Consider the following 12940-nt stretch of genomic DNA (forward strand, 5'->3'; position numbering starts at 1 on the left):
CCTAATAGAGCCAAGAAAAAAAAGAAGAAAGTCGTCTCTCCTCTCTTCTTCCGAAGGAGAGACTGACATGACCAAGCTGTGATTTTACCACAACGACAGTTGTTACTTGGCTAGTACGATTCTGGGAGTGCCGGCTAGCTGTGAATGAGCGAAACTCCCCTTCCATTAACACATTTGTCTTCGGTTGTCACCTTCTTTACTTGCTCATCGCGAGACTGATCACCCGTGGAACACGGCTACTGCTCCGTTCAAGAATGCACGACTTTCTCCTGTCTGCTGCGCGGAAAGGTATGGGGGACGGTGGGGCTTGGAAGGCCGCAGTGAGAAGTGCTGATCTCCAGAGCATCGCAAAAGGGAGTCTCTCGGGTCTGTCATGTGTTATTTCTTCCACTGTGAAGATGCCGACACTATATGGGACCCGTACTTCGGAGAACCTCACTGTAAGAAGCAGGTGAATCCACGTAGCCGCGCGGAACTCCAGTCCTTCCGGAACTGTTACGCGAAGGTGAGGGGAGATCTGCCGGAGTTATTGTATAGCTCGAGACAGCTTGTGCGTCGCTGTGGTCTACTCGCAGAGACAGGTGAAGTTAATGGACGGAGGTAGAGTGAAAGAAAGGAAATGAACTCGGGAGCGATGATTACGTCGGCGACGGCACCCAGAGTAAAACAGTATCTGTGAAAGGAGTGCGCACTGTAGCAAGTCCCTCTAACTATCGTCGCTCCTTCTGCTTTCGCGTGTCACGCCTTTGGAGATTCGATGTTATCCGCGTCAAACGTTTCGGACACGAGAACAATAACTCGGACCTCCTTGTTCTCCCTTCCGGAAAACACTGTGCTATTGCTGACTGCCCCGTGCCTCCCCTTTCTCTTTTATCAAGAAGAAGCGAGAAAAGCATCAACACCCGGACGTACATTCCTTCCAAACGTCAGGAGGATACCTTCTACGGAGCATCAGCTTCTTATTTCTCTCCTCTCCAGAAAAAAGGTCCGAAAGCGTGCTTGTGCCTTCGCCCGGCTGAGATTCAGCAGCCACAAGGAGGGACGACGCCAGGCTCGCGTACTCTTTTGCTCTCGGAACAGAAAAAAGCACCACTCTTCAGTTTATTTTTCTCGGCTATATGTAGAGGACCATGTTTGTCTTTTTATTTGACGTGTGTTTCTAGCAGAGGATGAACTGAAGTCTCCAATGAAGCGGTTGAAAGGCAGCGAAGTACGGTGATAACAAGTCTGCTGAACGGGAAAATATGTCCACATATACTCTGGAGCCTAAACAAACGTATACGTATATCTATATGAAGTACGTACGTGGTCGCTCCGGAGTGTGACTACGTTATCAGAAGTGTAAGTGTTACAGCAATACCGCCGAATGCCCGAGCTTTCAGTGTTACCTCGAGAAGATGACGCAGAGTGAGCAAATTATCAGGGGAAAAGCAAGAAGAAAAGAATGAGGTGGTTACTGAGTGAGCATGGGGGAGCCACAGGATCTTCGGAGGGGGGAAGGGAATGAAGAGATTCACGAGGTGCTCGAGAAAGCGCGTCTTTTCCAGAGAATGAGCAATGGAGACCCCAAGCCCGAACCTCCCACTCTGCACTTTACACTGACCAAGAAGGAGAAGGGATGCCGTTCTTCAACGGTTCTTCATGACCCCTGTTTGAGATGTGGGACGTACGCAGGTAGCTAGCTAGCTTTTACAGCTCGCAAGCTAGTGACAAAGGTACTGTCAACCCCGTCTCTCCCGGTGACCTATGTTATCTTTCGGTTCGTTCCCGGGGTAACTTAAGACTGTCCCATTGCTAAACTCACCGGGAAAGATCTCCTTCTTTTCTCTCTTTCTGCTCTCTGTGTGATTGCTGGCGCTTTTCCCTCAATTTGTAAAACTATCTTATCTCTTCAGCACTTCTTCCTAGCTGGTAGCTCTGGTTCGTTTTCACCATCTCTTCTACGCCGAACATCGCTCCCGCCTAACCTGTTTCGTTGTCTTTCTGAATTCGTTGATACCTTTACTTGTGCCTCTCTTTAACACTCTAAATTCTTTGTCTTTTCTCAAGCGTTCTGTTCTCCTGTCTCCTTCAACCCTTTCTTGCTCTCTTATTGTCACAGCTTCATGTGCTGTCCTAACTCCCTCCTTGTGTGGTGGCGTTAAAATCATCATTCAGCTCTTACGAATCTTTCCATCCTATCCTCGAGGTCAAAGGATCTCCTTGAAACTTCTTTCTGTCTGTGCTTTTATGAGTTTTCCTAGTCTTTTTTCACTTTTTTTTTTTTAACACGGAGTTGTACCGTTTGACTGTATTCGTCTAAGCTCTCGACTACACCCGTCGGCTCCCGGATGGCCTCTCCGAAGAGAAACACACACAGCCTTACCTTCTTTTCCCATTAAGACATCTTACTTTCTTTTTTATGTCCATGCATCTACGCCTTTGCTCTTTCTTCTTTCTCCCTACATCTCTCTGCTTTTTGTTTCTCCTGCCAGCCGTGAACACCGCCCTGTCTTTTTCTGTTCTTGTCTCCCACGGTTCAATCTGTACCCATCTCTTTCTGGATCGTTCTCCCCTCTCTTCGAGTTCTATTGCTTCTCAAGAAGGAACGAAGGAGGGGGGCTTCTCCGACTTTCTCTCTTTGCTCATCATGGCGAAGCCGGGGCTACGAAAGAAATCTCCACACCCAGCCCGGCGTAGTAACCTCACTACGGCCGCTGCCTCGCAAACTGGTGAAGCCCCTCTTTCTCCGTCTGCCTCTTCTTCTTCTTCTCGTCCTGGAGATCAGGGAGAAGAAGCTGCAGGCTCTTCACAATGCTCTTCATCCGCAGGCTCGTCTTCAGCCACAGCATCGCCACCGTTGGATTCTTGCAGTCGACGCAGTAGCAGTGATTGTTCTTCTACAGCGGAAGAGACTAGCCAAGATGGAGAAGTAGCCTTTGATAATCTATTGAAAGATCTCCGTGAAGACCTTGGCTTAGATAAAAACGCTCTACAGGATATCAAACTACGACTAGCATCGGCTTATATCCGGGATATCCACGTAAGAACAGTACCAAACCCACAGGCTTCATGTTCGCCCATGTACCCGCATCGATGACTCCTATGAGTCTTACCATGTAGCTGATTCTATTGTCTATCATCTTTCACACTCAACAACACCGTACATGTAACTCTGCACATGTATTTGCACGTTCAGGGGAGACTTATGCTCTGAACAGGATTGCCTTTTTGCTACCCACATCGTCACACGGTGTTCTGAGTAGTGGCATGACATGTGCGTGTCGAATACGTACGGATGGATCAAATTTACAGAATCTGGAGAAGAAGAGGGCAGAAGACACACACGTTAGACCTTGTCTTTTATGCTTCGTTGCAGTCGCTCCGAGTAATCATGCCCGCGTTCCGATCCCTGTTATGGACGAGGAACACTTACTACACACGTCACAGACCTTTTCAGATGGGATATAAATATATATATATATATACATGTAGCGAGAGAGAGAAACGCTTTTTAGCCAGTGGTGTACAGTTTAGATATACATATCAACAGTCTCTAGATGTTTTGCATCTTCCTTTCTCGTAAGTGCCTAGGTCTACCCCACGAAACCACGGGAAGCAAGAGAGCTTGCACAAGTCATATGTTGGTGATAGGACATGATCCAGTAGGACTTCGCCGAAGACAGTCGCTTTCGTAGCAGGAGTTAAGAAATATGGGATCTCTGGCTCGAGGGATCCCCACAGTACATTTTCCTATTGTCGCTTCTCTTTGGTTTCGTCTGTCCTTCCAGGAACTTTGGTCTGCCGTACGTCAACGAAGGCTATGTGGCCTACTTCACCCATACATAACTGAAGCCTTATGCGCACGGTTAACCGGTGAACCTTTACCTCTTTTCGACCTTGGAGGTAGGCCGATTGCCAGCTACGTCCTCCGAATGTCGCTCTTTCTACCTATCTACCTTAAGTCTATCCTTCAATTCTGCAACTCTCTATCTTTTATTTTTCTCTATGTGTTTATCGATACACGAATGCGAACAGATCTAGCTGCATGCAGAGACAAGCCCTTTCGTGGGATATATGTCTTTGATGAAGCGACCACGTTTTCTTTTGGAAGAGAAGAGAGTACGGGATAATTTCGCAGAGAAAGGAATCAAGTCATGAGAAAAACCTCTTTCTCATTACTTCATTGGCTGATCTTGACTACTGCTTTACCACCCACGCGTGTAGTCGTTTTTGCATTTCTTTTCCCCCTGTCTTCTCTTTGGCGCCTCCTTCAAGGAATGCGTTTTCTTTGTTTGTCTATAATGTTGGACCAAACCTCTCAGAGTATTCGGAGGCTCGCATGAAGATAAGAAATCCAGCGAAGTTTCATCACGGCGCCATCTTCGTTCACCGAGTAGCTCCTGTACCAGGCACACGGAAGGGCAAGATCGGTAAGTCGTAGTTGAAGTTCGATGTCTATAGGAAGTCTCTAGAAAGCTTCGTTTCTTTGTCAAGGGGAAGGCGGTGAAGTCAGTAGACAGATCATCCATCTACGAGATGACTGTATTCTCCGGCATCCTCTAGGTAGAGCCATCTCTCTAAGCCGAAGAGATATACGGCTAGAAAGACGAGATAGCTGTCTCCCTCGTCTAGAGCTTGCTCGACAAAGTGGAGCGATAAGGCAAGGTAGACAGACGGACGTTTCTTTCGTAGGACGAGCCTCAAGGTCAGTAGACTTGCATAGACATACACACCCTGATAAGGCAGGTAGATAGGCGGACGCGAATCTCGTGGAGCTTGCTATTTTGCTGATGCTTTGGCTCTAAACTTTGAAAGAGACAGACAGGGATAGCATACAAGACGGCTATGAAGAAGAGCAAAAGCACATCATTCTGCTTTTCCGATGTATAAGGACTTACGTTGTCTTCGTTTCTTACACGATTCTAGGGTTTAAGGTGAACTCACAACTTTCTATCGGCTCTTCGTCTTCTTGTTGTGTGTGGTGCATGTTTGCCGAGTATCCTTCCTTGACGGATGTGATGCAGAAACATCATGCAGTACTTCCTCTGACTAGACATAGCCTATTTTAGAGTGAGGGATAAACAGCCGAAGTGCGTGAGGATCCATGAACTGTGGTGTTTGACTTCTGTCTGTGCTATCTTCAGCGGTCACATGGGCGTTCGATATGGATCTCGAGGAAACGACGGTAGCTGAGCTCCTTCAGCGACTAGAGACCCTTATAAGAGATATCCCTGTAGACCGTATGAGGCTTGTCTTTAATGGGTTTACATTAGCTGCAACAAGTTCATTAGCTTCATACGATATAACCGAAGGTGATACTTTGTATTTATATACTCTACGTGATCCAAGAGCTCAAACTGCATATGTATGCGCTACCGGTCCATCGCCTCCTGCCATTGTCACGCCTCCTCCGCCTCCAGGTGGCTGTGTACTTCCGGATGAAAAACACCCTGATAGAGCGACTATGAATGTGGGTGTACCCGCCTCAACAACATCTCACAGTACTTCATCGTCTCCCTCGCCCCCCTTCCAGACAGTCATATCGAAACCCCCACATGTCATAACAACTTCTCCGTCTTCTCCCCCGGCCTCGTCATCACCCCCAGCGGTCGGTGTATGTACACCAGGTGGATTCGTAGCTGCAGCCCCAGCTGTCATGCAAGCTCACCATGTGTCCTCAGGGGGAACTGTCGTGGCTTCTCAACCAGGCGGGGGAGGAATAGGTCAGTGTCAAACAACAACTTCCACCCCGGCTATCATCCAACAAACGATGGGGCCACATCATCAACATGCAACCCATACAACAGTGACTCCGATGTCTTCTTCATGGGGGGAAGGCCCCGTAGCTGTAGCATCTCATTCACCTTATGGTACATTAGTAGGTCTTGGCTGCCCCGCACGTCCACCTCATCCAGGAGATCCTCCTGTGTATATGTCTTTTGCCTCGGCTCCCCACGGAATTCACATGGTGTCACAAGCTCCTCCCTCTATGGCTGCAGCACCACATTGTTCGTGCAGCGGAAGTGCCGGGGGAGGGTGTTACACAAATCCAGCATCCTTAAATTTCACCCCTACTACGACCATCGTGTCACCCCATACAAATCCTCAGACGATTACGCAACTTATACACCGGGCGCCTCCATCTGTTTCTCCGTCATGTCCGCACATGATGATAGGCGGAGCATCGTCAGCATTAGGTGGACATGGGGCGGGTGAGGTAGGAGTTGGTAATGGGGGCGGCGGTAGTAATGTAACTTGGATAGGACCTAAAGCGACTCGTGAAACTTGTCGTGTAGCTCAGCCATACGTCAGGACGATGGAGGTGTGCAGTTGTGGAGCATGCGCAGGATTTCAGTATGCTCCCCTTCGCTCTACTCTATCACCTGCACCTTGTACGGTTCCGGTTGGGGCAGGGACGTGTACATACATGTCCGGGGAAAGAAGGGAAAAGAGAAGAGATTCTTCTGATCAATCCGTCTCGACGGATGGTTAAGAATACACAAGAGGAGAAATTCTTTCATTCACAACCCTCCCTGCCATCGTCTCTCTCTATGAAGGACTCTTGTGTGTACCTGTCCGTGTGCGGCTGGCTACCTTGCATAGTCATGCGGGTTCATGAGTCTACTGAATCCTACGTTCTTAGCTGCTTCCGAATTTGTAAAGAGATTGAATATGAAAGCTCAATCGGACGGATTCCGATGTCTGTACATCCAAGTTATCAACTCCCCTCTCTTTCTACTCGCAGGAGAACATGGTCACAGAAGAAGTCCTCCAGCGCAGAGGCTTTTTTCATCGCGTTCGGCTCTAGTATAACTAAGATACTACTACTCTTATGACGCGAGAGAGGGAACATCATCTTGAAGTGAGATGCCGAGTGAGAGAAGGGCGAGATTGCCGCAAATGTTAGAAATATTGAATGTAGTCATGAATACCTTGTGTGGGCGCGTCTCCGCCTGGTCGGAGTGTAAGCCTTCACCCATACCCCCCCAGCATTCATCCGCGGGGGTTTCGCACCGGGAACCCTTAGGGTTAGCATACTTCTGTCTAATCTTGCATCTTGCTGGGTCCTTGATCCACGAATCTGAGTGGTTCTGATTATGAGAGATCTCCCCGGTAGGGAAATGAGACATCTCTATATATCGATCCCTGGAGGTGCTCTGCGACTTACGTGGCTATCCGTCCCCAGGAATCCTCACGCTTGGAACGCCGGTACCATCGTTAATTTACGGCTTATGTCACGGAAATACAGTAGGCCCGAGCCTGAAGTCTGTACACTATGACGAAAGTCGATCTCCTGTCTTACTACATACCTCAGGACCAAATGCCAACCCTCGTCATTTGGTGCATATCTCTGTGTATGTCGGTACCCTTCTTTCTACTAATATGTGCTAATTCCTAAAACTCCATTTACCACTCGTAAGCTAATGAACCAAACAGCTTGAAGTTGTCCTAGTCCGTCATCATGTTGGAGCCCACACACCCACCCCCACCCACTTCGAGGCCTAGATGTCTACCAAGTTCCCACGAGCACCCTGATGCCTCAGACATCCAGCACATCTACATCCTGACTGTCTTTCTATGCCTATATGCGAGATTCCTATACATATATAGGTGCGTGTACAGCAAGACCGTGGTGCCTCAAATATCCAGCATATCCTGCCTTTGTCTTTCTACGGGTATATACCAGGATCCTCTACATATAGATCTAACCGGGTACGTACATAAGTCATCTGCTGTACGCCCGTTGGGGTTGTTCATGAGTGGCGTCAGCGAGGATTCTTTCGGTTCAGTCGCATGCAGGATCGGAAGGTATCGGACAAGAATCTCTCGGAAGTTTCTCGAGCTCGATTACGTGACAACCACATCCGGTACCCCAGCACAACCCTACACGAACAACAAAGAATGCAGTAGGGGGGGAGGAGGAGAAAGAATATAGCTAGGCCGGCGACGAGGAGGAGAGCCAATCATCATGAAGAATGACAGTAGTCTTGACTCTATGAACCTTCATACTTTTCTCGCCCCGCACAGAAGCATCACGACGGGAAGATCGAGTAGGGTGGAGACTAAAGAAAACGACGACCTGTCTGTCCACATTCTCCCAAATGCACGTCAAAAAGCCATCCATCCTCTCCTCTTCAACAATGAACCCCCCCCTACAGGGAGCTGTGCTTATATTCGTGTACATGAATGACACTTCTTGTCCTTTCTCAAGCAGTATGAGAGAGGACGTTCACAACACTACAAACATTTTACACCCCTCTGCTGCTCTGTAAGGACACATGCATACCTAAGCATAAAGAAGGTATACAGATGTATCTTAGCCTCTAGGCTTATATATATATATATACATATATCCCTTCAGCGACAGACAAGAAGAATATCATACACACTGGTGAAGCTTTTTTGCGGAAAGATAACGAGGCAGACAGAGAGGACTCTGCGCGACGATGATCGATTCCTCCTCCCTAGCGCCATATCAAGAAAACTTCACCTGTTTCTCTGTCGGCGAGGTATTCTAGAAACTACATACATACACACGTAAACACATACACACCTATTCGTACATACACAGATACCTACATCCATTCTGTCTGCGTACCTCTCTCTTGTACAACGGAATCCATACATGGATAGATAGATACCTCCCCTCCTTCACACCTTGCACGTATACGACATCTCTATCCTCCCGTTCCCTGCCTCACCCGGCCATGATGAGAGGCCTCCGGGTGTGAGAGAACGAGAAAGAGAGAAGACAGAAGACAAAGAGAATAGAGACAGGAATCGCCACGGCAATGCAGACTGGAGAGTAACAGAAGGAGAGATATGAAGAGACACGTCTCGATTCAATTCTCTCTACTTGAGAAAACCCCACTCTCATGCGTTCTTCCGTCCTGTATCTCTCCGTCGACCAGATATACATAAACGCGAGTCAGCGATACACTCGACAGAGTCCTGCAGTTCCACCAAAGGAGTAGCCAATGCTTTCTACCGTATCTCCTTCATTGAAAAGACCTCCCCTCAATCTGCCACCCCCCCCCCCTACAGCATCACTCAAGTGATATCGTATGGGCAGTGAAAGACCCCTTCCTGGAATACGCTGGGTGTAGTGTATGTACTTTGTCGTGTTTATCCGAGTTATGAAAGGAACATTTCATGTATTTCCTTTCAAGAGATAAGAAGTGCCGACATAGCTTCTACTATGTCGGCACTTCAGAGAAGAATGCTTACAAATACAAACCCTACACTCTCTCAATACACAGATGAGCCTCTTGTTCATGGGGGGGACTGCGGGAAGCCAACTCAGACATACCCTAGTATACATAAAGAGTATCGATACACGGGGATATACGGATGTATGCATGCAGAAGTATCCATACGGATGTACGGGATCTTCACACCCACGTGAAGAATTGCTTAAGTCATGCTACTAATGTACAGAATCCTCACACCCCTATGAATCATGGCCCAGGCGTTCTCTCCTTCTTAAGCGGCTCAGAAATCGCGATGGAAGCTGCCGATCACCCACACCATCAAATTAGATGAAAAGGCTGTGGTTGAGAAGGAGGAGAAACACAAGTTTCTTAGTCTCTTCCTTTCCCGCCCGCGTCAACTCTTGTGAAGTGAGCAATACTGGAAGAACGTTCGACAGTATGACAAGTGTGAGAGATGTGTGTCTCTCTCTCTTGCAGTTCGTCGCAACAAAACCGAAGCCACGTAGACAGAAACGTCTCCCCTGATGGACAAAAGAACGACGGACTCCTTGGAGTCTTCTGCAGCATTCAAGAGGCAGAAAATCCCCCCTCGTACTAGTAACGGAAAAGGCTCATCCACCACTCTTTCTCTCTTCTTTTCTCCACCTCCCCCTCTCACTTCACCTCTGATCAGGTGTACTGAGGAGATGTCTGGTCAGAGGCTGCCTGGCGGAAAAGAAGAAGGCGAAGCAAAAAGAAGAAAAGGGTGAAGAAAGAGAAGGGGATGAAGAAAAAGAAAAAGCGCGTGATGGAAAAGAAGAGAAAGAAAGCAGGGGATTGATGCTATCTTTCTCTTTTTAAGACTTCTTGAAGGATGTACCAAAGAGAAGTTCCTGTACCTCTCCCCAGTTCTGCGCCACATATAACACTCGACAACACCACGATCGATTCTTTCGCTTCCTCTCACCTCCTCTGAACAGTCCCGGAAACTTGACTCTCTCTTTCTCTTCTCCTTCTCGTCTTTCTCCTTCTGATGGATTTGGGACGGGGGGTACTTCGTGGCATTGATCAAGGTCCGTACAGAAACAAGGGTATCTTCGAAATTTGCCGCATACTAGTGACGGTAAGCTGAATGTATATACACCGTCTTCATTCTCACTGTCTCGGTTTTTCTCCCCCCTTATCTGTCGATCTTCTTCCTCTTGTCTTGCCTCTTCATCGCCTGATTCTTCTTCCTCCTCCTCCTGTACGCCTACTGATAATGAGGAGTTCAGTAGACTTCTCTTCTTCTGTAGGGACGTGCTTCTTTGAACAGGAAGACTTTCCATTCGGTTTTCAGACGGACTAAAAGGCAGTAGATTCTCTTTATCGTCCATGCTGTCGTCTTCTTCATCTCTTCTTTCCTCAGTACTTAACGAATTGAATTCTCTATCTAACATCGGTACGCTGGAGGCACGCAGTATCGATGTATTTTGATAACGTATCGATTGTATGTGCTTGACTTTCTCTCTCGCCCTCTCCTCCTCTTCCTTCTCGTACCTCTTCTGCTGCTCTTTGAAGTGCTCAATCAGCCACGTCAGAGGTCTGGTGGCAATACCTGCTCGTCGCAGAATCTGCAGTTGGAGAAAGAAAGAATCGCATGCACTCGCCTCTTCACCGAGAAACGAAGAGAAGAGGGGGGAGGAGATGAACAGTAGAGCAAACTATCAAGTGCTCATAGATATACAACAGTAAGTTGACACATGCGGATACCTTTGTTGGATAATGCGAATCTATAGACGCATCAGTCTCTCTGACTCTTTCTGTTTATAGCTGAACGGTCTATACAATGTAGAAGAACAGAGGAGCCACAGACGCTGTTAACAGATGAAGATGTGTAAGAACACGCCTAACTGGCTAGATACTCTCACTGGCCTTAGCCGACACCCGTGTCTTTCTTTATCTGGAGAGAGCTCGGTATCCTACGTTCCCCCCGGGGTGCGACTAGTTGTGCGTTATGTAGACACTTCGCATACAAGAAGTCTTTGCAGAGGGATGGGGGTGCATGAGTCCATGTGTGCGTGTGCTCATATGTTGTGGAGACATTACTAAACATGATATACACGGGGTAATTGTTTTGTATATGAGAGGCAGGCAATATGGAGAGCGACTCCGTGAAAATGCCTCATACCATGACAATGAAAGTACGTATGTATGTGAGGAGAGAGGGGGTCGGTGTGTATTTTTACCCAAAGACGTGTTAACCGGAGCAAGATCATCTCCCTTCTGTTCTCTGTTGAAGTTCCTCAGGGATGGCTGAAATCTCAATTCTAGAAACTGACTGTAGACTACTTGGCTAGTTTCTTCCACTCCCATTTTGTACTAGTCGGTGCTGGTGTATGAGGACCCAGCTAGCTAGCTAGCTAGCTACTTACATACTGCATGATCTTCTTCGGTTGTCCCATGATGATACCGATGTCCGCTTCGAGAAGTCCTAAGAGATCACTATACCTGAGAACACCAAGAAAAGGTCACGCTGGTGAGATTTATCTTGATCGAAGCCTAATATGCACCCTAATGGAAACGCTAAGGGTCAGGGATAGAAAGCTGAACAGAGACCTATATATCCTTGTCTATCAAAAAGGAAGGAAAAGAAGGAATACGAAGAGTTAGTCAGTCAGTCCAAATATCATCACCTCCATCTGTCTATCTAAATCTATATGAGTACACACGCATGGCAGGTAAAGCTCAATGGGATACGTTGTCCCAGCCCCCTTACCATGGCGTGTATAGATAGATACACTGGAAGGCAACGAAAAAGAGTGACGAAGGAAGACGCACAACAGCGGCTTTCCAGAAAGAGAAGATCTCGATCGAGATAAAAAGAAAACAATCCTTTCAGAGCTCTGTTTCATATACCGTGTTCTCTTTCGGGTAGATGTGAGTTTATTGTATCCACCCTAGACCCTACTACAGCTGTTACCGTTGTGTAAAGAGGTAGACTCAAACGAACATCTCTCCAGAAAAGACAATGAAAGAGAATAACGATAGAATGGTTCTTTTAATCATGGTGGTTAGGATCTATTCTTTCTTCGTCCCCTTCTTCACTCTTACGTATCGCCAAGGAAGATAATCCATCTACTCTCAGGAGGGAATGTCTGTTTCTCCTTCAGATAAAGCAGGCCTTCCTCTTTCGCCAAGCGTGTATAGTCAGCCTTGGATTTCATCGTAACGCAGCGAGCATCTACCAGGCCTACAGAAGAAAGACCATTCACACAGAAAGACATAAGACAACATCCTAAGTTTTGCTCATGATGAGGAGCACCTTTCCGACGTATCAATTAGACATGTCTACACCTCTTGTGCAGATATGTATGTCAGCTTCCTCGGTGCAGGAGAGACGGTTGCACAAAAAAGACAGATAGGTATGGACACAGAAGAGACCGATACGTAGACACATGTTTATAGTTTAATACCGGCTACTTGGAGAGATGTGAAGACACCCTCAGATACACAGGGAGGGAAAGACTCTAAGGGAAATTCCGGAACACCAGGCGGTTGGCTAGCCTCGCCTACTAACTTCTCTAGGCCCCCTTCCGCTGGACCGACTGTCTCAAATCTCTCTACCATCATCGTCGTCGTATCTGTTTCACATCATCTCACTGCAGTTTGTGAACTTCTCCTACCCATCAAGGATACACAACTATGTAAATGTAGACAGGTAGACTGATAGACAGGTAGATAGATACGTAGATTCATGCACAGAGGATTCGTAGATTGACAAGTGT

General features: G+C 47.4%; 2 protein-coding genes across 2 annotated transcripts in view; one reads left to right on the forward strand and one right to left on the reverse strand.

The window, feature by feature from the left end:
- The first annotated feature begins 1609 nt into the window (after nucleotides 1-1609).
- Nucleotides 1610-6540, forward strand: CSUI_005017 (ubiquitin family protein). The gene is made up of 4 exons (XM_068065197.1): nucleotides 1610-3022; nucleotides 3771-3885; nucleotides 4305-4412; nucleotides 5127-6540. Exons 1-4 carry the CDS (start codon nucleotides 2402-2404, stop codon nucleotides 6473-6475), a joined length of 2193 nt encoding a protein of 730 aa, XP_067922829.1. The 5' UTR covers nucleotides 1610-2401; the 3' UTR covers nucleotides 6476-6540.
- Nucleotides 6541-7762: 1222 nt separating this feature from the next.
- CSUI_005018 (uncharacterized protein) overlaps nucleotides 7763-12940 on the reverse strand; it is an 11286-nt gene continuing 6108 nt past the window's right edge. The window contains exons 4-6 of the mRNA XM_068065198.1: nucleotides 12267-12405; nucleotides 11588-11663; nucleotides 7763-10786 (exon numbers count right to left, since the gene is read on the reverse strand). Of these exons, the coding sequence (XP_067922830.1) occupies nucleotides 10031-10786; nucleotides 11588-11663; nucleotides 12267-12405 (971 nt within the window). The 3' untranslated portion in view covers nucleotides 7763-10030. The remainder of the gene's footprint in view (nucleotides 10787-11587; nucleotides 11664-12266; nucleotides 12406-12940) is intronic.

Source organism: Cystoisospora suis (genome assembly GCF_002600585.1).
Source record: "Cystoisospora suis strain Wien I chromosome Unknown contig_2406, whole genome shotgun sequence".
In the NCBI taxonomy this organism is placed as follows: domain Eukaryota; phylum Apicomplexa; class Conoidasida; order Eucoccidiorida; family Sarcocystidae; genus Cystoisospora; species Cystoisospora suis.

Bases quoted from the DNA above. Each gene is read 5' to 3' on its own strand.
- CSUI_005017 (XM_068065197.1), top strand. From the start codon at position 2,402: ATGTCCATGCATCTACGCCTTTGCTCTTTCTTCTTTCTCCCTACATCT. The intron at 3,023-3,770 runs GTAAGAACAGTA...CTGTCCTTCCAG, and splicing joins CTTATATCCGGGATATCCAC to GAACTTTGGTCTGCCGTACG. The intron at 3,886-4,304 runs GTAGGCCGATTG...CAAACCTCTCAG, and splicing joins ACCTCTTTTCGACCTTGGAG to AGTATTCGGAGGCTCGCATG.